We start from the raw sequence: 27,350 nt of genomic DNA on the forward strand, positions 1-27,350 counted from the left end.
GTTGAATAGATGAAGGCAAAGAAAGAAGAGTCCAAGAGTCCAATGCTGGTGATTAATGGCAGATTTTATTTTCTTGACTCTGTGAGTCATTGTTAATTCTGAATACTCAAAAAATATACAGTAAATTTCTTAGGCCACCACATACGTTATATAATTAAGGGTCATGATTATTGATGCTTATTTATTTTTAATGTCATCTATAAGCAGCTATTTCTTAATTTTTATTAATTCTTCAGCAAGAATCAAGAAGAAAAGTAAATTTTAAAAAAGTATCATGCCAGACTTACATGCATCAAATAAACACAGATGGTAAATAAATCCAGTAAAATGTTCTTAAAAATATATATTAATGCTAAAATAACTTTCTTTAAGCAAACACAGGTAAGATTAATTAAAATCAAGTATTTTGGTATATAATTTTGAACATTATGTTAATACTATGTGTTTCAAATGTTCATTTGAATAAATTTTTCCAACAAATAGAAAATAGTCTTAAATATCTTCCTTAGTCTTTCATGATATGAGTAAAAATATTCAGAACTGATGTACTGCTTCAGTTTTAATCACTAACCACTCATTGGTTTTAGTAGGAATCAGCAAGGAAAAGAATCCTCCACCATACTGGAAATAATTATTTTTTTTCTAAAGTTCATTGTTACCATTTCCTTTGGTTACAAATTAGATTCTCTGGTATCCAGATGACTGATGCTTTTGGCGGATTTTGTAGACACCCAGACCTACAACACAGAGGATGACCACGATGGCTCCAACCACAGGAAGCACAATTGTATAGTCAGACAAACACTCGTCCACTATGAGAGAAAACAAACACAATGTATCAAGTAAACTTGGGTGATAATAGACCAGAATAGAAAGGACATGAGATTTGGAGTCAAACATATCTGATCTCAGCTTTTATTTTGTTGGCTGATTCATAGGTTGGTTGATTGGTTGGTTGGTTGGTTGGTTGGTTGGTTGGTTGGATGGATGGATGGTTGGTTGGTTAGTTGACTGTATTTCTGGGCATCTAACCCAGACTTTTTGCATGGTGAGCAAGCACAGTACTACAGAGATAAATCCACAACACTGGGCATAATTTTTGGCATATTATTTACCCTTGAAATTCTCTCATTCATAAAAAAAGCACATAATATATATGATTCTTGTGTAGTTATATAAATTTTCTTTACAACTGAATAGTATCCCATAGTGTATATTACCATATGTTCATTACCTGTTCATCTCCTGAAAAGCGTTTAGATTGTTTCCACATCCCAGCAATTGTAAATAGAATGGCAATGAAACATTCTGAGCAAGTATCCTTGGAATAGAATATTGAGTCCTTTGAGCATATGCCACACAACAAGGTCATATGCTCAACCATGTTCATAGCAGCCTTATTCATAATAAACAGAACCTGGAAACAACCTAAATGTCCCTCAGTCAAAGAATGGATAAAGAAACTGTGGTAAATTTACACTATGGAATTAGTGTATTTCTATTAAAAGCAAGGAAATTCTGAAATGTATGGGCAAATGGATGGAACTAGAAATGATCATACAGTGAGTTAACCCAGACTCAGAAAGACTCACATGGTTTGTACTCACTTATAATTGGACACTAGCCCAAAAGGGATGTCCAATGAAACTTTTCACTTACCTGGAGATCAGGATAGATGCAGGGACTTTCTATTGGGACTCTAGGCGAGGGAAATGTGGGTGAATGGGAAAATAGAAGGATCCAGAGGGTCCTAGAAACCCACAAGAAGAACATCATGATAGGCAGATCTGAACCCAGGGATGTCTGCTCAACCTCCTGCACCAACCAAGGACAATACATGCAGTAAACAGTGAACCCCTATTCAGATCTAAGCAATGGACAGGACATTCTCCAAAGTTGTGGGAAAGCAGCGACTGAGTCTGACATGAACTCTGGTGCCCCATATTTGACTGCTTCCCCTTGATGGAGAGGCCTGGTTGCACTCAGAAAAAGGGTAAGCAGGCTACCAGGATGAGACATGATAGACTGTGACCTTATAGTGGGGAAAAAGGTCCTCTTCTGTCACAGACCTAAGGGATGGGGAAAGGGTGAAAGAGGGAGGGAGGAATGGGAAGATAAAAGTGAGGGAATAACAATTGAGATGTAGTCTGAATAAATTAATAAAATAAATAAAAAATGGGTTATGCATCTAAATAGAATGGTCTCAAAATAAGAAATAAAAGTGGATAAGAAATAACTCAAAATGTTCATCATCTCTAGAAAATAGGGAAATGTAAATGAAAACAACTTTGAGATTTTACCATACCCCAGTCAGAATGGCAAAAGACAACAAAAAAGCTGACAACATTTTGGAGAGGATATGGGGCAAGAGCTCCCTCAGTCACTGTTGCTGGGGTTGTAAACTATTCAAGACACTCCAGAGATCAGTCTAGTAACTCCCAAAAGACCAAAAATAAATACTATAGGACCCTGTAACGCCAATATCTATGTTTCCCAGACCAAAGGAGGCATCCTGGGAGCTAAGTACACACAGTTCCAGGCACTCCTCCCTATGGACAGCTCCCAGATCCACTAGGCTCCCAGCACCAGGCACCTTCTGCCTACTCAAACATGACTCCCAAGTTCCAGAAATGCAGGGCTCAAGCGTCTGGACCCCAGACTCCTCCCAACTTCCAAAGACAGCTTCTAGATACCAGAGACAGGGCTCCAGCCTCCAGTTGATGGTTCTACCAGTCTCCTGGTAGAGACTGGCTGGACACTAGGAGCATACAGAGTCCCATTCCAAGATGGCAAAGACCCCCCAGAGTTTGAGTACCAGGAGTACAATGTCTGCAGGGCCAATTACCCACCATGCTTCACATTCCAAAACACCAGCATCAGTTCCTATTTTCCCAGAGAGAGGCACCCTCAGACCTTCCAACTGCTGACATCCTGAGGAAGTCTCTGGAGTTCAGAGATGTACATATTTAGCCTATAGTTCACAGCTCTACACGCCATCTTGAGAAGACCTGCAGGACCTCAGGACCACACAGGTTAGAAAACCAAACCCTAATGTCCTGCTTATAGGACCAACTAGGACACAACCAGCAGAGAAGAGCTATAGACAACTTGAGAAGATCCAGCCCCCATCCCATAACCTAGGACTTACACACACACACACACACACACACACACACACACACACACACACACTCCAAAGAGGCTCCAAGAACAAACAAGCAATGCCAGGGACAACCAGATAGTTTAACAGCAAAATAACACAATCAACAAAAACTAGGTCAATATAGCAGCAAGCTTTGGATATCCTAACACAGCTGAAACACATGAAAACAACTTTAAATCTATGTTTATGAAGATGGTAGAGACCATTAAGGAGGAAATGCATGATTATCTCATTGGATGCAGAAAAAGCCTTTGACAAAATCCAACACCCCTTCATGATAAAAAGTCTTGGAAACATCAAGGATACAAGGCACATACCCAAACACAATAAAGGCAATATACAGAAAGCCTATAACAAACGTCAAAGTAAATGGAGAGAACCTTAAGGCAATCCCACTGAAATCAGGAACAAGACAAAGCTGACCACTATCACCATATCTTCTCAATATAGTACTTGAAGTCCTAATCAAAGCAATAAGACAACTAAAAGAGATGATGGGGATACAAATTTAAAAGGACAATGGAGCAGCATGGAAACCCTAATACAACTCAGGTTATTGCCAAGGCTATTGATGCTCTCCACAAACTGATGGTAAGGGCATATTGCTGAAAATAATGCCTACACAACTTATTGAACACAGAGGAGTCAAGCTGGTGCTGACCTAGAGCCTTCCCTCCTATAGATTAATATAATACTACTGAAGGGTACTCTCCATGCTACCAAAGGAGAAAGATAAACTGAGTATCAAACCCCTCTATCTATAGGGGTGATCTGACTACAAGATATGCTGTTGAAACAGTGGCACAAAACTTGTGGTAGTAACCGAGCACTAGCTGATTTGTGCTAAGGCCCACTCCATGAAATGGAACCTATACTCAGTGTTAGTTTAATGGCCAAGAAATTGAATCTAGATAGCCTGAAGACCTAGGATATCTAATCCCGAATACTACTGTTCTGCCCAAAGAACAAAACAATAAAATGACTCCTAATGAAGTTCAGCTGTACCCATAGATCTGTGACTTGCTCAGCCATCATAAGAGAAGATTCCTCCTGTAGCAGATGGGAACAAATACAGAGATGTCCAGCCAGACAATACATAGAAGGTGAGAAAACTGGAAAAACATAGTTCTAAAAGGGATTTCTCCAACAAATCTCTCCCCTTTGGGCTCAGGGAACTCTACAGAAGAAAAAACAGAAAGAGTGTAAGAGCTATGGGCAAAGGAAGGACGCAGAGGTAACAAGGTCTTCTAGATAGGGAATTATAGATACATATATAAACTCATAGAGGTTGAGACAGCATATACAGGCTTGCATAAGTCTGCAGATAGGGTCTTAGAGCTGGAAGGAGAAGTGGACACATGCCCCCATCTCAAATCCAGAAGCTATATTCTATTGCTTTCCACTTACTAATGAAAAATTAGTTTTCCCACTGGGGAAACAAACCACTCTTAAGGGTAGATACCATGCCCAGGAATATATGGCAAACACAAAATGAACTCAACAGCATCTTTGAATGCTTTGTCTTATACTGTAAAGTCAGGACATTTTTAACCTTACAGGTCCTTTGTTTATATATTATAAATTCTTTGGGGGGTGTAAATGGGATTCCAATGTATGTGAATGTCTGTTTCTGTGTCTATATGTGATTCATGCCCTTTTTCTATAGCTCTTTTTCTTGTTTGGTTGTTTTGTCATATTCTGATTTGTTTGGTTTTGGTTTCTCTTATAGTATTTTATAGTATTATTATTTCTTAGATGCCTGCTTGTTTCCAGAAGAAAAATAAGAATGATGTGAACCTGGAAGGGAGGGTAAGGTAGGAGGAACTGAGGGACTTACGGGGAGGAGAAACAGTAATAAGAATATATTGTATGAAAATGTTTATTTTCAATAAGATAAAAAAGAATTCATGAATCGAATGTTGCCAACATATTAATCTTGGCTTCCATCTCCAAGAACTGTGAGAACATAAATATCTGTTGCTTAAGACACATAATCTGTAATACTTCACTATGGCATGCCTAATAAAGCAATACCTCTAATAGTTCATCCATTTAGCTTCAAGCATTCTTATAACTTTCTGCAGGGTTTCTTCCAGTGGTCATGCACTTTATTTTCATCTTGCTCACACTTAACCATGGCAATCCATACATTCAATTTTCTTTGATACTCTATGGATAACTTCCATACCTCATTCCTATTGTAGTGGAACTCTGTCAATAAATCCGCTGATTTTTTGGAATCTATTATTTTCTATAAGTATGGGATGAGTTATCATGTAGTTTGGGGTAGCTCTCAGCTCACTTCCTTCAGCCACTACGTTCACTCTCTATTTTCCATCCTTGGTTTGAAAAGAAAGACTATGAATAAAATTTTTATTTTATTCAAAACAGAAGGAGGTGCCCACAGAATTTTGTTCGTTTGTTTAAGGTTTCTAAGAGAAGATAAGTGTGCTGGGCTAGAAGAGGAAGGCAGAGTTAGAAGCCTGCCTCAGCTGAGCCTCCACTCTGTGTGGGAGAAAGTAGGCAATGCTGTGAGAAATGCACATATTCAAATATTGACTTATTAGTTGTCCCAACAAAACTCCTGTTCTTCATGGCTACTGGCACATTAATCCAAGTTAATGTGGAGGATAATATATGTTAGCTGAGGTAGATAACCAAAGTCTACAAACTGAAAGAACTCACTAAATGTAATAAAAAATTACAATTTTATAAAACACCTTATTGTTCTAGTCTTCGTGTTAAGTTCTGCTTCTCATTCCCATCTGGTTTGGAAGACATTTATACAAAATAGATAAACTTTAATGTGGTTGTTCTTCAAGATGGCTAGGGGCATCATAAATAAACACCTCCCACTCTGATCTGTAAAGCTTTACAAGGGCCCTTGACTCTGCATACCTGGAAGTCTAGAAAAAAAAAGTGTTTGACAGAGGAAAAATGAGACCACACCTCTCAAAGCCAGGTGTGTCCTTTTAACTCTGAGTCATAAGAAAACTAGGCTCTCACATCTAGTCTTCCATCAACACCTCCTATTTTAAAAGGCAATGCGTGTTTCTGAGAACTCTGGATATGTTTAGGGGCTCTTCAGGTTCTCTTGAATCTTCCAGATGCTTCTCTCAACACCTTGGGAATATGAAAAGAGCTAAAAACACTTCCAAAAAGAACAAGTGCATTTCGTAAAGGAGCATTAACCACAGAGTTGTTGCCAAATTGCATGAGCTTCCTACTTAAAGTAATGAGTAAAAATGTGGGAAATGTAGAAAATTTCTTTGATCTACCCCTCATCTCGATCACTGCGTTAATCTTGTGCTCCTTGAGTGCCCATGGCCTTTGTATATATGTTTTTACTTTATTTTTCTTCTATAAAAACCCCTATGTGGTAGCCACAGCTGGAGCCTGGGTCCTCTGAACAGACACTCTGGTGTGGGTTTTCACAAGATGATCAGTGAATTCCTGATAAGGAAACTTGGTGAACACAGTTTCTTTCCAGAGATTGGGTGTCAGGTAGCTGTAGGTCTTGGAAAGGCATCAAAAGTGTCCTTGGCAAAGTTGCCCAGGGTGCCAGTATAGCCCCTGGCTGATGTGCAGCAGTCATCAATACCGGCCATCATCAGTAGCTTCTTGGGCACAGGAGCAGAGACAATGCCAGTGCCTCTGGGAGCAGGGATCAGACTCACCAAAACAGAGCCACAATGGCCTGTCACCTTGCACAGGACAGTGTGTTGCTTGCCAATCTTGTTCCCCCAGTAGCCTCTCTGCATAGGGACAATGGAAAGCTTGGCCAGGATGTATGGCCCATCGGATGACAGTGGCTACCTCCTTGGAGCACTTAACACCAAGACCAACGTGACCATTGTAGTCCCCAATAGTGACAAAAGCCTTAAACCTGGTCCGCTGGCCAGCCCGTGTCTGCTTCTGCACTGGCATGATCTTGAGAACCTCATCCTTTAGAGATGTGCCCCAGGAAAAAGTCAATAAAATCTCGTATTCCTTAATGGACAGGGAGAACAGATAAATCTCCTCCAAGGACTTGATCTTCATGTCCTTAACCAAGCGGCCCAGCTTGGTGATGAGGATCTACTCCTTGTCTTTGGCTTTACTTTCATGAGCCCTGCAGCCTTGACCATGGCCACACCCATGGCCTCAGTGGCCCCATGGGCTGCTTGGAATTGTAGGGGTTTGTGAGAGTTCAGTGAGGTGAAGTAGAGAGAAGAGTAAAGTTATATTGTCCTATTGCTCAGGGTCTCCTTAACTTTCTAATTTTTTTCCTTAGGAATAAAAAGGAAGTAGTTTTCATATATCTGCCCATGAGCATTAATAATAGTAATCAGACGTGGGAGAGGTTTTATTCACCTGACCTACCTCTTTCTTGCTTCACGAAGAGTCTTCACAAGTAGACAAACAAGTGTATGCCTTATTTTGAAACCACATGATTAATGTTAAGAGGATTCTTTGCAAAGAAGTAAATATTTTTTTAGAAGTTAGACACTCTAAGATTGCCTTTTATCAGTTTAGCTGTGGGGATGCTGACTGAACCCTATAACAAAGATGCAGAGCTGAAGCAGAAACTCTAAGACACAGAAAACCTTCAAGAGCATGGGATCCAATCAACACCTGAGTTCTTCGTTTGCCAAGTAAAAAGTAGTGTTTTCTCTAGACACATTCTTAGTTGTGTAACAGAACCCAAAGTAATATCAGATTCATATTAAAAGTTTACATGGAGCCTCTATTTATGATGCTTTAAAAGTACTCAGAATATTTTTGAGTACCTACTAGAAATATATTTAGATGACGCTTATGATTCTTCTCGCCAAATGTGCGAGTCTTAGTAACACTGTTTTCTAGACACGGAAAAGGCCTGTGGAGGTCTGAATAGGAGTGGCTCCCATAGACTCATATTTGAATGCTCACTCATCTGTTAATTTAAGACAGATTAAAAGAATTAGGAGATGAAGCCTTGTTGGAGTAGATGTGGCCTTGTTGGAGTAAGTGCACCAATGAGGGGTGGCCTTTGAGGTTTTAAACGCTCATGCCAAGCCTAAGTTCTCTCTTTTTCTCTCTTTGCTATTTATAGATCAGGATGTAATGCTCTCAGCTCCAGGGCTGTGCCTCCCTGCATCCCACCATGCTCCCCACTACAAATACAGATAAGGGACTATCCCTCTGAAACTGTTAAATGCCTTTTTTAATGAGTTGCTGTACTTATAATGTTTCTTCACAGTAATAGAACAGGGACCAAGACATAGGCTTTTCTAAAAAGTGACCTACCTTACCCTGAGCTTCACCTAAGGGCTAGTTTTTACCCTAGAAACTACCAGACAAGCTCTGTGTTGTGGTTCAAATTTTTTTTTAAAAGTTAGATGCAAACTAAATTGGCTGTGAGGAAATATCCAATGAAAAGCTTTAGAGTCCAGAAAAAGGACTCCCACATAAGTAATTTCTTTCTTGAAATTAGTTCTCTGCAGGTGGGAAAAATCTATTATGAAATAATACAAACAAAACAAAACTCAACCATGTTTGGTGGCGCATGCCTTTAATCCCAGAACTCAAGGGGGCAGAGGTAGGCAAATCACAGTGAGTTCAAGGCCAGCCTGGTCTATACAAAGCAAGTCCAGGACAAGATATGTTTAAAGTATCCTCTGAGCATGAACATGCTAGAGTTATTACAGAATCTACAAGAGGTGTCCAAAGTATTCCACTTGGAGTATGTGTTCGTGTGTGTGTGTGTGTGTGTGTGTGTGTGTGTGTGTGTGTGTGTGTGTGTGTTTAAACGAGTGAGAACTTTATGTTTTCATTCAAATAGTCATCCTGCTTAGATAAGGCAGTGGACTTGCCTATATATATGGCTTTCACATGTAAGTGTAAGGGGAGCACAGCCTTTAAAACCTCAGAGTTTTTCCATTACAGTAAGCCTTTTAACAGCGTCAGAATAAACATGCCTGAAACTGGCCCCCTGGGTTTCTGAAGGCTACTTGTGACTTCAGGATGCTTAACTTACCATTTCCAAAGAAGTCTCCTTCAAAATCAAAGGCTTGGAGATGGATATTCATTGTTTTTATTTGAAGCTGAGATGACAGATGAATGGTTTGCTCACTCACACACTTGAAGGAATGCCCAACTACTGTCTCAAACATCACCATAGTATTCTTCATTCCCTGGTAAGTCTTCTCTGAGAGTGAAAGGTAACATATGATCAGCAAGAAACATCACAATATCAATTAAGTTCAAGGTGCCACTGGCCTGCTTATGTACACAGTTGTCTTTTTTCAGATGAAGCACCATCTTTTGTCATGAAAAAAAAATACTCTAGCAGATGTTTTCTGTTGCTATTTGAAATATATGTGAGATGTTTCACATAGATTCTATGTAGGAATGGTGAGCTGAGTGTTTTCCCTCTGGTTTTGTTTCATCTTATTGGAGATAGAGTTGTCAGTTCCTGAGGCTATAGAGAGTTTCTTAAAGACTTTAGAAAGAGAAGTAAGATTGTTTTAATACTTAGAGTGCATGATAAATGAGTCAGAACAAAGAAAGACAGGATCACAACTGGTGCATCTGCATGCCGTAAGACTGGATCAATACAGCAGGAAGAAGAATCACCAAGAAGTTGGTTTCATCCTTGGAAACATATCCCAGTCCTTCTGCTTGCTGTTCAGGAAAGGAGCATACTCGTTATGTCAGGTACACAGTGATCTTTAAGGCAGACACCAAGCATTCTTTTTTTAATCATACTTTTGGCTTCATGACTGATAAGTAATATCTAATGGGCCCGGAAGCCTGTGTCTTGTCCCATTGCCTGTTACAGTAAGAAATAGTCTCATGAAAATTAACAACTTGACAAAAAAAGAAAATTAACAAGTTGGCCTGAAATGGTGTACTAATTCATCTATTTAGGCTATTGTGTCATATGACAGATTCTGAAGCTTTATTTATCTATTATCTATCTACCTATATATCATCTGTCTGTCTATCTGGGTATCCTATTGCTGCCATGCCCATTAAAATTAACCCAAGTATCAGTACTGTCATGACAATGAATTACTGTGACTCACACTAGCACCAGCACCACACTGACATGAACACCATAATTTCTGTGTCTACTCTTCTTTCTAATAATGCTGAGCTCCTGATCACATGAACCTAGAACTTGTTTCCCCATCAGCCCCTAAGTTAATCTCTGGTCTGATATTCTTTTCTCGCACTGAAAAAAAAATTGCTCACCCTACTACTGGCTGAAATCTGGACCACCCCTAGTGATAACATTCAGCAATTTCTATTAGCACTCATATTACTTACCCTCTAGCCGAGATGAGACAGGTATAAGTTAATATATGTAAAAATTAGTTATCTGGGTTATTTTACATTTAACTGGCTTCACTAATAAAAGTCTTCTTGAATAGTATCAGCAAAATACAGTAAATTGTTTAAACAGACTTTGCCCCTGAGTTTGATTTATTAGCAAATATCATTAGTGATAGATTATTAACTAATAATATTTAAACCAATCAAATGATAACAATTAAAAAAAAAGAAAACAGAAAATTCCAAAACCAAAAGTGGCACAGCAGAGAAGCTCAATGCAGATGTGTTATCTAAGGCTAGACTTGCTGGGGTAATATCTGAAGGCCTCCTTAGATTCATTTGATTCCGTTGGGAACATTATCTTTCTAAACATGAACATTTGTAAGGCTTTTAAAAAATATATATCTCTATGGGTAATTTCCCATAAGGTAACCAAAGTGATTGTTGATAAATGCAAATATGCTATACAATTTCCTTAGCCCAAATTTGCCTATGGTACATATGCTTTAGAATAAAATGTCAAGTCTTTAGGTTGCCTGCCCGTAGGCCCCACATGCTCTGGAATGGCATTCTCTGGGACCTCATCTCCTGTGTGTTCATTCACTTTCTAGGAGACATTAGTACTGTTCATTAACTGCTGTGGTAGCTTAAATAATGATGTCCTTCATGGGCTCTTGTATTTGAATATTTGGTATTCAGTTGTCGGCACTGCTTGGGGATGTGGGTTTTTTGGAGTAAGTTCATCGCTCTGATCAGGCTTTGAGATTCCAAAGCTTCAAGCCATTCCCGATGCGCTCTCTCTCCTCCCCCATCCCCCTCTCTCTCTCCTCTCTCTCCTCTCCTCTCTCCTCTCTCCTCTCTCCTCTCTCCTCTCTCCTCTCTCCTCTCTCCTCTCTCCTCTCCTCTCTCCTCTCTCCTCTCTCTCTCTCTCTCTCTCTCTCTCTCTCTCTCTCTCTCTCTCTCTCTCTCTCTCTCTCTCTCAGCTTACAGATCAAGATTTAAGTTCTCGGCTTCCTGCCCTACACCCCAGTTGCTATTCCTGCCTGCTCCCACACTTCTCTGTCATGATGCTAATGAACTCTTATGTCTTTGGAACCATAAACCAAATAAACAATTTCTCCTATAAGTTGCCTTAGCCATAGAGCTTTACTGCAGCAGTGTAAAAGTAGTAAATATGGCTCTTTTAACAATCTCATTCCTTAAGACTTTTCTTACTGCCATCTGGAAAAGGTGCCTCAGACCAGATGCCCCGAACTGAAGATATTATGCTCAAACCTCCCATCTTCAAAATATTCTTTCTCCTCTGGAGGCTTCCCAAAGGACATATGAACTAGCTCTCCATTCTGTGGCATTAGGGTTTGTGTTTGCTCATAGAACTGATTACCACTTAAAATATAATTTAACATGACTGTGTATGGTGTTCTTCCCATCTGGAATGAAAGCTCTGCCATGACAGAATCTTATCAGTTTGGATAATTATGGCTCCTCACTGTCTAATATAGACACAGCTTGGTACCTAGCTATATCATAATTTTATAGCATAATATACAATTAAGAGTACAGAGTAAATCTCACTCAAATAACAAATTAGTTAAAAAAGGTACTGAACTTGTAATAGCTAAAGATAACAATTGTCAATATAATCTAGGCCACCATCCTCTATGATCAGATAAAATGAAGTATATAAAGGTTTGAGTTCCCCCAGAGTTTTATAAATACACTACTTCCTTATCGTTGTTTTTTTTTTAAAACCTTATTTAAAAACTATCAAAGTCAATAATAAGAAAATGAGCTAACCAGAAACAGTGATATGATACATGTTCTCTTACTAACCTGTATTGGAGATGGTCAAATAGGCTCCCACTTCACTGATATAATATGAGTTTTCTTCCTGTAAAACATCAAAGTGTTAACCTTAGGGTAATATCAATTTTTATGTTTATGATTTTGGATCTTAAGTTTTGATATGAGGGCTAAGGTACATGTTTGTGCTAGACATGATTATATTTTAAATATTCAAAAAATCAAACATAACACATAATAAATTCAAAAAGAGATGAACAATTACAAGATCCAGATTGCTCTATTTCTTACTTTTTTCTAGATCCTGAAACTAAAATTCCACTAGAAGAATTTCAGTTCTGTCAAATTTCCAAATTGCAATTATATCAGGAAAAGCAGAGAAGAATGGTAGTAGCCGTGGGTGGTATTAACTTAGACTACCCATTCTCAAGAACATGTTGGATGGAATTTGAAGGTTTCATCAACCCTCAGGTGAAAATAACATAAACAAAATTGTATGTGCATTTTCCTATGTATAAGGTCAATCTCTAAAGAGATCAACAGATCCATATTTTCAAATTGGTTAAATGGGCACAAGGCAGGATGCTGGGAAAACTCCTTTCCTCCTGGAGTCCACATTTGCCTCCATTTTTATCTAGGAGTTTTCATTTGGAAATCAAAAGAAATTATACAATAGCCCTGCAACCCCTTCAAAGACTGGAGGCATGGAACACTCAATAGAACTTAATTTGAGTGTGGAGGAGTCAATTTAAAAGGAAATGTATGTATTTTTTGGTGATGAGAATTGAATTCAGGGACTTATACATAATAATACACACATACTCTACTACTGAGCTACCCCTTTGGCCCCTTTCTATTTTTCAAAGTTAGTGATTTACACTGTTATGACCAGAAAGATGTAAAAATCCTGATAGTGTAATCAAAATAAGTATATAAAATCAAATTACTTTTAAAAGTTTCACATGTAGTCATGAAAGAAATTTAACAATAATAATTATCATCACATTATAGCCCAGATTTCTGTTATTTATAGATGAAATGATAATTTATCCCACAGTACAACCTACTTTAGTATGATACAGAAACTCTACATCCTGAAATTAACTCATTAGTCTATCACAGTGGCTTCTTAATTTGTCCCAGATGCTTCCATACATTGTCCTAATTAATTCTCACAATTATGAGGTAAAAAAATGAAGACTGAGTGTTATGTAAGGCCACAGCCCATGGGTGGTGACATGGTGCTAAACTCAAACTAGAACTAACTTGTTTTTGACATCTACTCCACTTCAGGCATTGTTCAAGGACCTGGCAGAAGACAAGGCTCTCCTCAACAGTCTTAAAGGAAGGTAGAACAACACACTATTTGCTTTAAGGGAAAACATCTATGGCCCAAATCCTGTCTAGGTTGCCTTTACATGCAATCTAGTTGGGTTTTTCTTTAACTAGGATTTATTCCAGCATAAAATAGACCTTTACTTTTGTATCCATAGTCCAGGTTACAAGACTCCTGCTCTAGCTGGGTGTGGTGGAATACACCTTTAATCTCAGCACTTCAGAGGCAACGGCAGGCATGAGTTTGAGTTAGGGGCTAGCCTGGTCCACAAAGTGAATTCCAGGCCAACCAGGGCCACAAAGTGGCCTTGTCTCAACCAACCTTATCTCAACCACTGCCAAAGAAAGACCCAGCGAAGGTGCAATTGCCCACACCTGTAATCTCAGTACTCTGGGAGGCAGAAGCACATTGATCTCTGTGAGTTCAAAGCCAGGCTTGTCTACAAAGTGAGTCCAGAAAAGCCAAAGCTACACAGAGAAACCCCATCTCAAAAAAAAAAAAAAAACGAGAGAGAGAGAGAGAGAGAGAGAGAGAGAGAGAGAGAGAGAGAGAGAGATCCTATCTCATTCTATGGGATCTATTGAAGGATGGGGTAATATGCTGGATGCTGTGTTTAGAAGCTACTTAGATTATGGAGTTAATCTAATTTAAGGAGCAGTGGAGGAATGGCCACAATACTACTCTGAATCTTCTAGAAACTTCTTAACTTTTGGTATCTCTGTGACGTTAGGTTTAGGTATGTGGTGTTTCTAGAAGGGTATCACAGTTTACCAAGTATACTATTTCCAACCTGTTGCATCATTTTCAATTTATAATAACCCTCTATATAACAACCACAATAAATATCATCAGCCAGTTTTGGACCAGTTTTAGAACTGAGTAATCAGAAGTCTCAGAGTAGTTACGTATTTCACTCAGATTCACAGTTTATAGGTTAGACAAAACAAGAGAGCCTGCTTTTAAGATTATGCCCTAGCTTACTCTCCAGAATGTCACAGTAAGACTCTATTTCTGAAGATACCACACACCTAAGTCATAGAACATGGAGAAATCAAGCTGATGCTCACCTGGAAACTCCATCTCTACTGACTATCTTTCATAGTACTGGAAAGTTTCAGTGTGCACAACTGAAGGAGAAAGGTAATCATCAATCTCACCCAGAGACTCTCTGTGAACCCAGAAACCTGTAATGACAGCCATGCTGGCAAGACAAGTCACTGGTCTATTTGTTGCACAAATGCTGTGGAAGTGACCAACTACTTTCTGGTTGGATTTAAGGCTCAGTCCACAAGATGGAACAAGGTCATCATGGGTAAGAACCTCTGGCTAGATATGTCATAAACCATACTGGAGAACCTGCTACTGTTATTCCTCTAAATGGACATTAAACTGACTTTTAATGGCTTATTGCAGACCTATAATTTAGTACATCTTCTCAGCAGAGAAGATTCTTCTTTCAAACGATTGCTATTACCTGCAAAGTCCTACAACTGGTCAATATTCAGAAAGTAAGAGGCTGCAGAGGGATTAGCCCTAAATAAGACATCTGTGTTTTACCTTTCCTCACAGGACCCAGGAATCATGGAAGAGGAAGAAGAAAGACTGTAAGAGCCAGAAGCAGTGGATGACTTCAACAAAATAAGTGTGTTATGGACACTTCAGGTCACTTGTACATGCGTATTCTTAGCAGTTGTGACAACACACACAAAACCTGTACAAACTCAAGCCAGAAAAAGTCCACACATTGATAGAGGAAGTGGGCACAAAGTGCTATCTCTTGGTAAGGAGCTATGGGCAACAGATAGCTTCTGAGAAACAAGGAGCCAGTTTTCTTTAAGGGTTGACCACCATACTCTGAGGGTTGTCCTCACACTCAAAGATATTTGGGAAATATAAATTGGACTTGATGTGCTTTTAATAAATAAATAAATAAATAAATAAATAAATAAATAAATAAATAAAACACATGGGTCAGAAGAAAGGGAGGGGATCTTGGAATAGTTGGGGTAAGGGAGTGATTATATATAAAATATATTGTATGAAATTCTCAAGAAAATCAATTAAGTATTTTCAATTATTTATAGAAAATGTTTTTACTTATTTTAACTTCTACTTGAAACAACTCCCAGCACAAGCAGCAGACATGACCAGGACAATACCTGACTCTCAGAAGAACACTAGAGATAAAGCCTTTGGCTCTAAATACCAATTCCACAGAGGATGCCTCAACCCAACTGTGACTCACTCTTCTCATGAACATTGTAAACATCTACACTGAAAGAATAGAGACTTGACTTTTTAAAAAGTGAAGGAAAAAAGAAAAAAAAACCTCAACAAACTAACTCCAGATGTGCAAGTCTCAGCACAGAAACAAAATGCTCAGATATCTTCTTCCACAATTTATCCTATAGTGATGGCTCCCAAAGGAAAAAAAATTAGAAAAACTAGAAAAGAACAATTATAACTATATCCAAAGAATTCATTTTTTAAAAAAGACACAAGTGAACAAGAGAACAAAAATAAAAACCTGAACAAAATAAGAAAATATATTCAAGATACAAAAATAAAATTCAATAAAAAGAATTGCTGGAAAACCAAACTAAATTATACTATAAATGAAAAACTCAATAAGCCAAATTGAATCTCACTGGAAGGCCACAGTGATTAAGTGTAGTATATGGCAAACAAATTTCTTTGTTCTTTTCTCTTGTGGGTATGTCTGTTGCCTCAAGAAGAAGAAATTATATTCCTGTGGTCATAAGAGGAAATTATATTTCTACCCCACAAGCCATCTCCAGGGAAAGACACCAGTCCAGCAATTCTCATCCACAAGAGCCCTGTTAATCATTATCCTCCTATTATTCTACCACTTGGACCTTATTTAGGACATCTATTATTTTGTAAACTCTTTGTGATTGTAGGATTTTTCTTTTTTCTCAAGCAGGAGTAATTTTTCTTTCTGAGAGATATTTGATAACATATGGGGAATATTTTGGGTTCAATTTGAGTGTGATCTATTTCTAAAAACACACAAATCTTTTGACAGGGGCCAGGAATATTATTAAATGTTCTATAAGATATAAAACATACCCCACACCCAAAGTTTATCTGCCCCTGCCCCCATATACTGATGCTACAGTTATTAAGAAATGTCAGTTCAGCCAGTAACAACATTTAAAAAGTGATAGATTGAAGTGTCATTTTACCCTTTTGGGAAAATCTACAATATTTTATTTCCAACATCTATTTCATAAAATAGATTTGTCATATCAGAATCACAGGACCAGGCTCAGTCTGCCCTAAATCTATATCTCATTTAGTTGACATAGTATTGAAATGTTGAAAAATGTGTTGTAACATTTACAATCATATTTTTAAGAAAAAAGCCTGGGTTTCTGACTTTTTAGAAACAGACTATCAAGCTATCCCCCATATGAAAATTATTTAACAATAGGGATAAATGGTAGATGCTCAGTGTGCACTTGACCTTCCTGGATAAGGTGTCTGCTTGAAAGGATGATGAATGGCCTGGTGGTATAGACCTTTAATTCTAGATAATTGGAGAGGCTCAGGGAAGGGAATAACAATTTCAAGGCCATCAAGATCTAGAAAATGAGCCCACCTGGATAATGTTAGTGACACCCTATCACAGACTAATAAAATAAATGTTTGGTGGTAGAGCACTTGTGTAGCATGTAAAGCTCCTAATTCAACCTCCAATACTGGGAAAAAAATACAATGAAAATTCCCAGGTCAAGACACCAGCTCTGTTGCTTGTTCCTTATCATTTCACACTCACCTTAATGTTTTCCTTATTACCTTAAAGGAGGAAATAAAATCTTTTTTGTATTGAAATTTTTAAGAAAGTTCAGTGTTTTAGGGGGGGTTAATTTTTTATTTTATTTCATATTCGAGTACTGTATTTACATCATCCCCCTTCCAAATCTTCCCATGTCCCCCTACCCTTCTCAAATTCATGGGCATTTTTCTTTATTGTTGTAATTATGATTGCTGAGTTGCTTGCATGCATATGTGTTTAGGACTGGTCATCTAAGATCGGATAACCTATCAGGGACCTCTCCATGGAAAGCACTGAATGCTTCTTCCTTGGCAGCCCTGAATTGCCCGTAGCTCTTAATCAAGAAGGGGTGCCTTGTGAGACTTCCCTCATCCATGTTGGCAAGTCAATTAGTATTGCCACTGTTCACATCTTTTTAGGCAACTCTATATTTGGGATTTCACTGGTGTAACTTCCCTGTCATCTACAGAAGACACAATCTCATAGGAGATATCCTTGTCCTCTTGCTCTTAAAATCTACCCTCCGCCTAGTCTTTCTTTATACTCCCTGAGCCTTAGATAAAAGAGGTCATAAATGTGTTAATAGGGGATGGGAACCCATGGTCAGTTGTTTTCTTTGTTTTGACCAGTTGTGCACTTGGGTACCGATCTCTGTTGAAAAAAGAATCTTCTTTGATGAGGTTGAAGGGTAGATGTTTCAAGTTAGATAGCGTACTAATTTAGGAAATTGGCCTCATCAGAGTGAGTAGTTGTCTAGGTTTACAGCATCAAACATGAATACCCTATTGAGCAGGTTTTAAGTCCAATTAAGTGGTTATTAGCTACCACAAGATATAAGTGCCACTATTGCCTCTTTAGAGATATCTTTTTGTGCGTCATAGCTGGCATCATAGCTGGGTAGGACTATTGGTCACTTTTCTCTTGTGGTGGCTTACATAACACCTTCTGAAACTATGAAGGAGACTTCCACGTCAGATCCAGTGCAGGTCTCCAAAGTCCAGAGAAAGGTCACTTTTAATCTTCATCAAAATAGTTAAAGTGTCTTTAAATTAAAAACATCAACAGGAAAAATACTTTTTGTACTCTGCTTCTACTATGCTGTGCTTAGCTCCTAAAATCTTTGTTTAATTCACTATTTTGGCTTAAGCAAAATACAGAAACTCTGTAAGAATACAAAGGCTCAGAGACTCCTTGATCCCCTCCTTCCATAGAAACAAAACAGATGCCTGCGGAACTTATGCTGGGAACTGAAGATGATTGGCTTGTGATACCTAGCAAGGAAGCCAAGGCTACACTTTGGGCTGCCATTGGAGAGTGGCTCTGGGATGTTGGGTGGAGGCAGGGAGGGCTTCTAAATTAATATGAATCTTTATTACCTGTCCACTCATCTAGAATAAGCAGAATTCAGGAATATATAGATTTTCAGAAAGACAAGGATTCAAGACTTAGATGGGATCTGGTCAAATTGTCCAGCCCAAAGGCATCAAAAAGACAAGTGAGGAGCGTCAGAAAACAGGAGAAGAGAGAGACAGATATAGAGACAGAGAGAAAGAGATAAACACAAATCGAGAGGCAGGGGAGAGAGCACAACACTGAAAGACACAGATCTGGTGACAGTGGCCATCACATTTCACAACAGCTACTGACTACGTGCTTCCCATGAGCACTTAATCATACAGGCATATGGACAAGTTCCATGTGTCACTGAGCCCATAACAAAGCATAGATGCCTAGTCTGCATACTTCATTTTCTAAGGTGACTTTTAAAAGGTTTCCTGACAGTCACATAATTTTATGCTAGTTAGCCATGGATAGAGTCCTTATTATGTCCAAAGAAGCTTCTGGAACCAGGGAGAGATGCTTGTGGTATGAAAAGGAAAACACTCATTCTCAAGTGCATCTCCATCCTAAGTTAATAACAACAATGACTGACTCCACATTTTGTTGAACAAATTAACATTTTAAACATAATACATAGTCAAATCCTTATTTAGTCAGATTTAGCCAACACACACACACACACACACACACACACACACACACACACACACACACACACACACTCCTTCTGCTTTGACTCTATAAGGAAAAAAATGAAGGATCTACTTTATGTTTTATTTCTGCTTCCCCCAGAAACCTCCTTTTCTATTAAGTTAAGCTTCAAGAATAAGCTCATCCCAACACCCTATCTTATAAAAATGATGTCAGTAGATCCAGAATCACAAATAAGAGCCAATTAGTATCTTTAATTTTGTCCTTAACAAGAATATTCCAAGCTAAGTCATTTCCATGCACACATAAATACAAAGTTCTCATCCTCCTAAGAGTCAGAGCAACTTGTCTCATACTTTCCATTGTGCATTTTAAAAAGCAAACCCGAGTGGCTTGTGCACATGAGCTACTATGTGCTCCTCTCAGCACCACAGGAGGGTAAGTCTCTTCTGACAGTGGAATGACTAGGTTCATCCTGTTTGCCCTTACCCAGATATCTTCCCATTGTATTCTCTTCAATTACAGCAAGTAACTCCTGAATATTACTATTCTCTCTATAGTGAATATGATTTTATAGAATTGATCCCTTTTCTCATTTCTAAGAAATAAAATAGAACTGAAAGAGATTAGGACTGCCTACTTGCTGCCACAAAACCAAATCAGTGATTGAGTCAAATTTACAGCTGACTCGGATTTCAACAAGCTTTTTTCCACTCTACTTGTCTTTATCCCCTGTCAGGGAAACTCAGAGCCTTCCTAGTCCATGCGTTTTGCCTTCGATGATTGGAAAGAACCTATTCTGGTATTTTATGTTGGTTTTAGAATAACCCCACTTATCTGATGCCCACTGGAAATTTCAACAAATCTTTTCATCTGTGCCACTTCCTCCTCGAGTAATCTGCAAAGGGCATTGGTGAGTGTAGCCCCCAGAGCTAAGGCTCTCCTAAGAGGCACTCAAGCCCTTTTGGGCTGGCCAGAGGAGGTTTAAGGAGAAGAAGGTAAACATGATGTCAAACCCTTTCTTCCTCTCCTTCCTGAGCTTCTTATTCTTATCTGAAGAGAACTCAAGAGGTGCTTGTGTACTTCTGCCAGGCTCTGGCTTGAAAGCTAGCACTAGATTGAGAAGTCACTCCATGGTGGAGCCAGTCACTGTAAGGAAACTCATATCTCACCTTTGTAAATGTGACGTTCACAGATCCACCCTGGAAATTCAAGAACAGGCTGGATTTTTGGAAGCCACATTTCCCAGATGCATGGGTTAGGCTGGGGTCAATGTTGAAGTGTCTCTGAGTTGCAGACTCCTAAACCAAATAAGATAGGTCCAATCAGTAAGAGACAGGAGAAAACACAATCCAGAGACCAGAAGTATAGGCTATTAAATGAATAAATGGGTATTCATTTAAAAGCCACAAACTCCCCCAGGTAGGTAGGTGTATGACATACATATACTTACAGGCATATGTGTAAAGACTCTCTTAGAAGGAATACTCCCCTGGTAGGGGTGTTTAATGAGTAACTCATACGTAGCAAACTACATGGAATTCAATTTTTGTTCAGTTCAAGGTACTGAAAGGTGGCAGACAGAGGAGTTTGTGCTCTAAGGTACTTCTGCCTCAAACACAAATATGAGTTTTCTTTGGATGAAAACTACATAAAAAAGAAAACAAAAATGTATGATGACTTTTCATTATAAAAAATGCTTTACACAACCTCTTTCCCTAATATTCTGGTTAATCTGCGTCTTCATGTTACTATTGCAGTGAGCTGGAACTATGGAGAGCATCAGATTCCAATGCCTCATGTCAGAAAGGAACTGAGGCTGAGAAGTCATGCATAAGAACAAGCCCAGGACGTGATGACTATGTAGCATCCCTAATATTGACAGCGAGGGCTCCAAGTGAGAAGTATATATATTGAGGTTCTCTTTGCTTTCTCTATTTTCTTCTGTAACACATTCCTTTGGGATAAAAAAAAAAACACTGGAAAAATGAACCCACAACTCCCTCTCTCACATAAAGACTGCTCACTCTCACCAAAACAGCTATAGTCAGATTTTGAAGATATTATCATTCTATGACCCCCAACTTACCAAATCCTTTTCTTGAACAATCAGCTCTATTCCCATCTCTGCTTTTATACAGAGCCTGCTTCCATTTAGAACTTCATAAGTTCCAGTCTTGGCTAGTAATATCTGAGTTGCAAGAGTGGGCCTAGGAACTATGAGGGCATGTGAAGTTGTCGGACTGTCTTTGGCTGTAGGCTTCTCTGGGACATAGGTTGACAGAGTTGGCCCCTGATTGGCTGTGCTTTTGTGTGATGCTATGACAATGGTTTTGAGAAGGGTAGGCTGACCACCAAGTTGGGTAGTTCTCCCAGTTACATGGTCGACAGTAGATAGACTAGCTCCAGTTTTAGGAATTGGCAAATGTGCACCTGAACCAGGACCACTGGTAGACCAACTCACAGTCATATGTGAGTCATTAGATGAGACCAAGGTGTCGCTAGCTCGGCTGCTGGGTAGAAGACTTTTTGTAGTTAGTGGGATTGCTGTTTTTATTGTTGTATGTGCTGTGTTTTCAGAGGTGGAGGTTTCAGCAGCCATTCGAATGTAGTCTTCCTTTGACGTTGCTGCTGAACTTACAGGAGGGGTTTGGTCAATCAGCTGTAGTGGAGGCTTTGCTGTGGTCTGTCCTGTTGCTGTTGAAACATGTTGAAGATCGCCTCTGGATTTTGGAAATTCTTTTTCTCTTATTTGATGGCCATCTAAAATTAATGCAATTTTTTTTTAAAAAAATAGTGTTAAAAGCACTGACCAAATGCTTAAAAGGTCCCTCCTCCACTCCCAGTTTAATGTGTTCATAAGTAAACTTCCATGCCGTTTCATGTTTAGGGAAAGATTTCAAGAGTTGCAACAATAAAGTGAAGATCACCAAAGACTAGTACCAGGCCATCACTGTAATGTTTTGGTTCGCACTTGTGTTAGATACATGTTTATGACCATATGTCAGACATTCTGCATGTAACCCATATCTGCACAGGTTATGGTACTATTGCATGCCAAAGCAATTGTGTTCAGCTGTGAGACCAAAGGGAAGTCATAAAGTGCTCACTCAGATGAGCAGCAGCTATGACAACTGCATAGACTAAGGCAGCATTAGATATTTATAGGGTTTTATATTTTTCGTGGAATCATGTGATTCCAAGTTTGGAATAAGCCTCAGAAGCCATTTAGTTTAAACCATAACCTGATGGATAAATTGTGCTTAGCTCATATATATTCATGAAATCTATGCATAACTGCTCCCAATGATGGGAGACTATTTTCTTGCAAGATAGATCTCCTCACATTATTTTTCTAAATATAAACAACTTCTATTCTTTTCTTAATCTTTTGTGCAGTCCAGTCTTTGTTAACTAACAGAAATTTTCAAGGTATAATTGCTCATGTCCTTCATGTTTTGGTGTAAGTGCCAGCTTTTCAGAGTGCCTTCCCTTGTCCTCCTTACATTCAATAGCCCCTATCACCATGGTTCTTCATCTCAGTGATATATTCATTGTTTTGGCTTCACCAATCACATCTTGGGGTAGTACTCACATGTGGGGACAATACCAAAATAATTAGTGAGTACATTGCCAGTAGGTAGGAGTGAAATGTCATCCTTGAAGAAATGTTTACTTGCTTATTTACTTCTTGGTTATGCATCTCACTCACTAGATTAAAAACCTAAAGTTGAGAGTTATGCATACGATTTTGACCACAAGTACAATTATTACAAAGCTCAAACATGTTGGATTCAGGGAAAACCTGCAGGACCCTTGAGAACATCGTGTCTGTTGTTGTCACAGATTGTCTCCAGGGATGTTCTTTAAGTAGTTGAAGATGTGTGTCTTTGCTTCATCCAGGTTTTGTCCTTGCCTCTGTTTAGGCACATAAAACAAAATTCTTAAATGGGCCCTGAGAGACTCTTTAATGAAAACAGCTTGGCCCATTCAAACTTCTTTGTTTATATTGCATTTCTCAGACATTTATAGGATCTGTAGGTGCTAAGTTCTGGGATGAGAGTTGGGGAAAGGTGAAAAGAGCGAAAAGGGCATGCCTCTGCCCTGGTATTTATGATATCCTTGGGTTCGTAACAGTCAATACAGTCTATAAGTTTCTTTAGGCCTCCTTCCATCTGATACATTTTAAGTGGTTAATTGTTCTGCATTAATAGATAGCAACAAAACTCTTGGTGTGTCTGCTACTGAGTATCAAACTGTAAGCTTTGTATACCGTGGCCAAGCATGGTACTGAGTGACACTCCCTACTCTTAAAATTTCCCAATTACTGGACATTAACTGCATGGAGGCTTTGAGCCAGAGGTACTTTCTCTTCATCCTACCACAGAGTCACTTTCTCAACCATGCTCATTGCTGCTCTATTCATAATAGCCAGAAATTGGAAACAACCTAGATGTTCCTCAACATGGATAAAGGAAATGTGGTACATTTACATAAGAGAGTATTATTTGGCCATTTTTAAAAGAAAAGATGAAATCATCCTGAGGTATCTCATACCTAGAAAGACAAATATGGTATTATTTGCTTATATGTGGATATTAGCTTTTAAGTCGGGGATAACCAAACTACAATGAATAGAACCACAGCGGATAGGTACAGAGCAAGTAACTATGAAGGACAGACAGATCTAATTAGAGAGGAGAGATAGAATAGTTGGTTATGGATGGATGAGGGGCTGGAACAGGAGGATCAAATGGGGAGATGAAGGGAAGAGAGGGACAAGAGAGGAAATCTGGGGAGAGATAGTTAAAATTAGGGACAACTTGAGGGGTAGAGTGGAAATCTAATACAATAGGTGCTCCTAAAACATACACGTATATGAAGGCAATCTAAATGGAATCACCAATAATGGAGAAGACGGGACCCCAACTCAACATTTCTTGCCACTAAATGAAGCTTTGAGTACAAGGATTAGATTACATTGAATTGAGTTGTTTGCCAAAAGGGGCCCCCATGGGAAAATTCAAGCAATCCAAGCTATTGTCGAGACTAAAGGTTTCTCTCCACAAATTGATGGCAAGGCCTCATTACTAAAGATAAAACCTATGCAACTCATTAAACATGGAGAAGTCCAGCTAGTGAGCAGAGCCTTCAGCTCTATGGGTTAGCATCTTTGGTATAGGATGCTACTCTGTACACTAAACTAAAATGGGAACAAAGACACCAACCCAGCCACAACCCTTAGATCAACAACGTTGCCCTACCTGCAAGATATGCTAGACCAATGGTGGCACAAAACCTGTGTGTAAATTACTGAACCAACATCTTATTTGACTTAAGGCTTACTCCATGAGATGGAACCCATACCCAGCACTGCTTGGGTGACCAAGAGCCAGATAATAAACATCACAAAGACCTAGGGTAAAATCAACTACTACTGTTCTAAAAAACAGTAGCATTAAAATGACTCCTAATGATATTCTGGTATGCTCATAGATCAGTGCCTTAATCAGTCATCATCAGAGAAACCTCTTCCTGCAGCAAATGGAAACAAATACGGAAACTCACATCCAGATTATGTGCAAAGACAGAGACCATGGAAGACTCAGCCCTAAATGGGATGTCTATCAAATCTGCCACTGCCTTCCTCAACCCCCACATCAGGGCTCAAGGAATCCTGTGGAGGATGAGGTAGAAAGAGTATAAGCCAGAAGAAATGGAAGACTCCAAGCAAGGACTCAAAGCCCTCTAAATGGGCATGAGCATAGCCCATATGAACTCACAGACAGAAGCAGCACGCACAGGGCCTACACAGGTCTGGACAAGGTCCCTCCTTTGCATATATATTATGGGTCCAGTTTAGTGTTTTTATTGGATTCCTGAGTGTGCAAACAAGTGGGTCTCTAATTCTTGTGAGTTCTCTGGGGTTGTTTCTCTTGTGTTGATTGGTCTTATCCAACTTCATTATGATAGCTTTACTTTAATTCTATTTTGTTGTGTTTTTAATCAATGAATGAATCAATGAATGAACAAAAATCTAGCCACTAGCATAAGGTTAGCAACTACACTGTTACTTATACCTGCAAGGAAAGGGAAAATCAGTGTTCTACAATAAAGTGACACTGGTTATATCAACCACGCTAAGATACACCTCATGTTCAGAGTAGTTGACCAACATATGGATTCCACAGTTATTCAGTCTGTTATATTTGATTACAGGTTTGGGGGGGGGTTGCTTTTATTGTTCTGTTTTTCTTTTGAGTGTTGTTTTATTTATTTCTTTATTTTTACCTGATAGGTTGTTGTATTGGGTTTTCTTTATTTTTTTTTTTTTAAAGAACTTAAAGTTGTGTGACCACAGAGGGGGGAAGGTTCTGGAATGCCTTGGAAGAAAGGAGGAATATGAACAAAATATGTTTAACTTTAAATTTTCTTTTAAATAGTTAAAAATACAATTAAAAAAGAAATTGATGTCACCTAATCTCAAAAGAAAAAAATCCATTCCTCATATGTGAATATTAGCCAATAATGTGTACGCATAAGTAAACAAATGTGTTTAGTGTAACACTTAGAAAAAAAGGGAACATGAAATGGTAATAAAAATACAAAATGCATACTAATGTGTTCACACACACACACACTCGTGCACGCACACACATGCGTGCATGAACAAGGTAGGAAAGTGATGCCTTTTCTTTCTTAGCAATAAAATCTTGATTATAAGCTGAGCCTGTGTTTACTGGAGTAAATAACCCTTTACCCTACTTTTGCTTCTAGATGGATGAGAGTATATGCACGGCAGAAATGTTTACCTTTTATATTAACTTAAAACAGTAAGAGTTATTCCCACAGTGCTAGTGAGTGGATCCAATGCTAAGCCAACACTGTCATTGCACTACATCCCCAAATTAACTCATTTCTTTTCTGTACTTCTGATAACATGAAATCATAATACTGAAAGCATGGCACAAACAAAACATACTTGGATTAAGGCAGCTGCGATGGCCCTTTACACAGCTTCCATAACATTCATGTAACAGCTGAGGCCTCTATGTCCTCCACTCTATGTCAGCACTATCGTGTAGACTGAGCCAATGGTCTCACAAGCTAAACTCAGTGGTTCTAGAAGGAGCTGGAAATTAGCTGGTACACTTTCTGGCAGACCATAAAAATAACCTAGTAGAACTCAATATCTTGGGTATAAAATACTCATGCAGGAGAAGATATTTAAAACAGCCATTCTAAGCTTGGCTTCCCAGGCAACCTCTCTAAGTTGATATGCAACAGCGATATTGTAATAGCATTTTATGATGCTTCAATTTACACCTTTATGAAGTGATGCAGCTCGTCAGATGACATCAGATATATCCTCACATGTCACTGTTTATATAAAATAAACAATGTTTGCATGTAAGAAAAGCAAATAACACAGAATGTAGCCAAATATCAGCTCTGATTCCTAAGCCCTGGCCCAGAATTCATAAATAAAGTGATTTCTATAAACTCAATCATGATACGGTAACCACGCTAATGCGGGTGCCATAGACAATGTCTTCTGGGGTTGATAGCCCATTCTAACTCACATAAATTCCCCTCAATCCATAAAGGATTTTGGAAAAATAGTAGGTGGCCCCCACCTACGTAAGACGACAGGTTTGGAATGTTCTCACACTAAATACCTGCAGGAACAACAGAAGCCACTTCTATAGCCCTTCCTGCCTCACTTTTGGTCCAGGGCACAAGTATGCATTTAGATTTAAGAGGACTAAATGAAGCATGGCCACCAGGGCAAGTGGGCTATGTCACTTACCAGCCAGAGACAGGAACAGCACAGCCACTGCAAAGATCTGCCCAGGCATGGCAGTTGAGCTTGGTCTGCTGATGTTGTGTGCTTCGGCCTTCTGAAGGGTAGCAATGGAGTCAGCTTCAGAGCAGGGCCACAGAAAACCAAGGAACAT

At 38.9% G+C, this 27,350-nt stretch overlaps 1 protein-coding gene across 1 annotated transcript; it reads right to left on the bottom strand.

Annotated features, from left to right (window-relative positions):
- Positions 1-323: 323 nt before the first annotated feature.
- Positions 324-27,350, bottom strand: Lamp3 (lysosomal associated membrane protein 3). Its single transcript, XM_051150690.1, has 6 exons — positions 27,203-27,350; positions 21,482-22,155; positions 20,565-20,693; positions 12,296-12,353; positions 9,162-9,332; positions 324-812 (listed from the first exon to the last, which is right to left on the bottom strand). Exons 1-6 carry the CDS (start codon positions 27,348-27,350, stop codon positions 679-681), a joined length of 1,314 nt encoding a protein of 437 aa, XP_051006647.1. The 3' UTR covers positions 324-678.

The sequence above is a fragment of the Acomys russatus genome, chromosome 8 (assembly GCF_903995435.1).
Source record: "Acomys russatus chromosome 8, mAcoRus1.1, whole genome shotgun sequence".
In the NCBI taxonomy this organism is placed as follows: Eukaryota; Metazoa; Chordata; class Mammalia; order Rodentia; family Muridae; genus Acomys; species Acomys russatus.

Coding starts and splice junctions, on each gene's coding strand:
- Lamp3 (XM_051150690.1), bottom strand. CDS start 27,350: ATGTTCCTTGGTTTTCTGTGGCCCTGCTCTGAAGCTGACTCCATTGCT. Junction 9,333..12,295: donor TTTGACCATCTCCAATACAG/GTTAGTAAGAGA, acceptor TTTCACTCTCAG/AGAAGACTTACCAGGGAATG. Junction 813..9,161: donor AGGAGACTTCTTTGGAAATG/GTAAGTTAAGCA, acceptor TTTCTCTCATAG/TGGACGAGTGTTTGTCTGAC.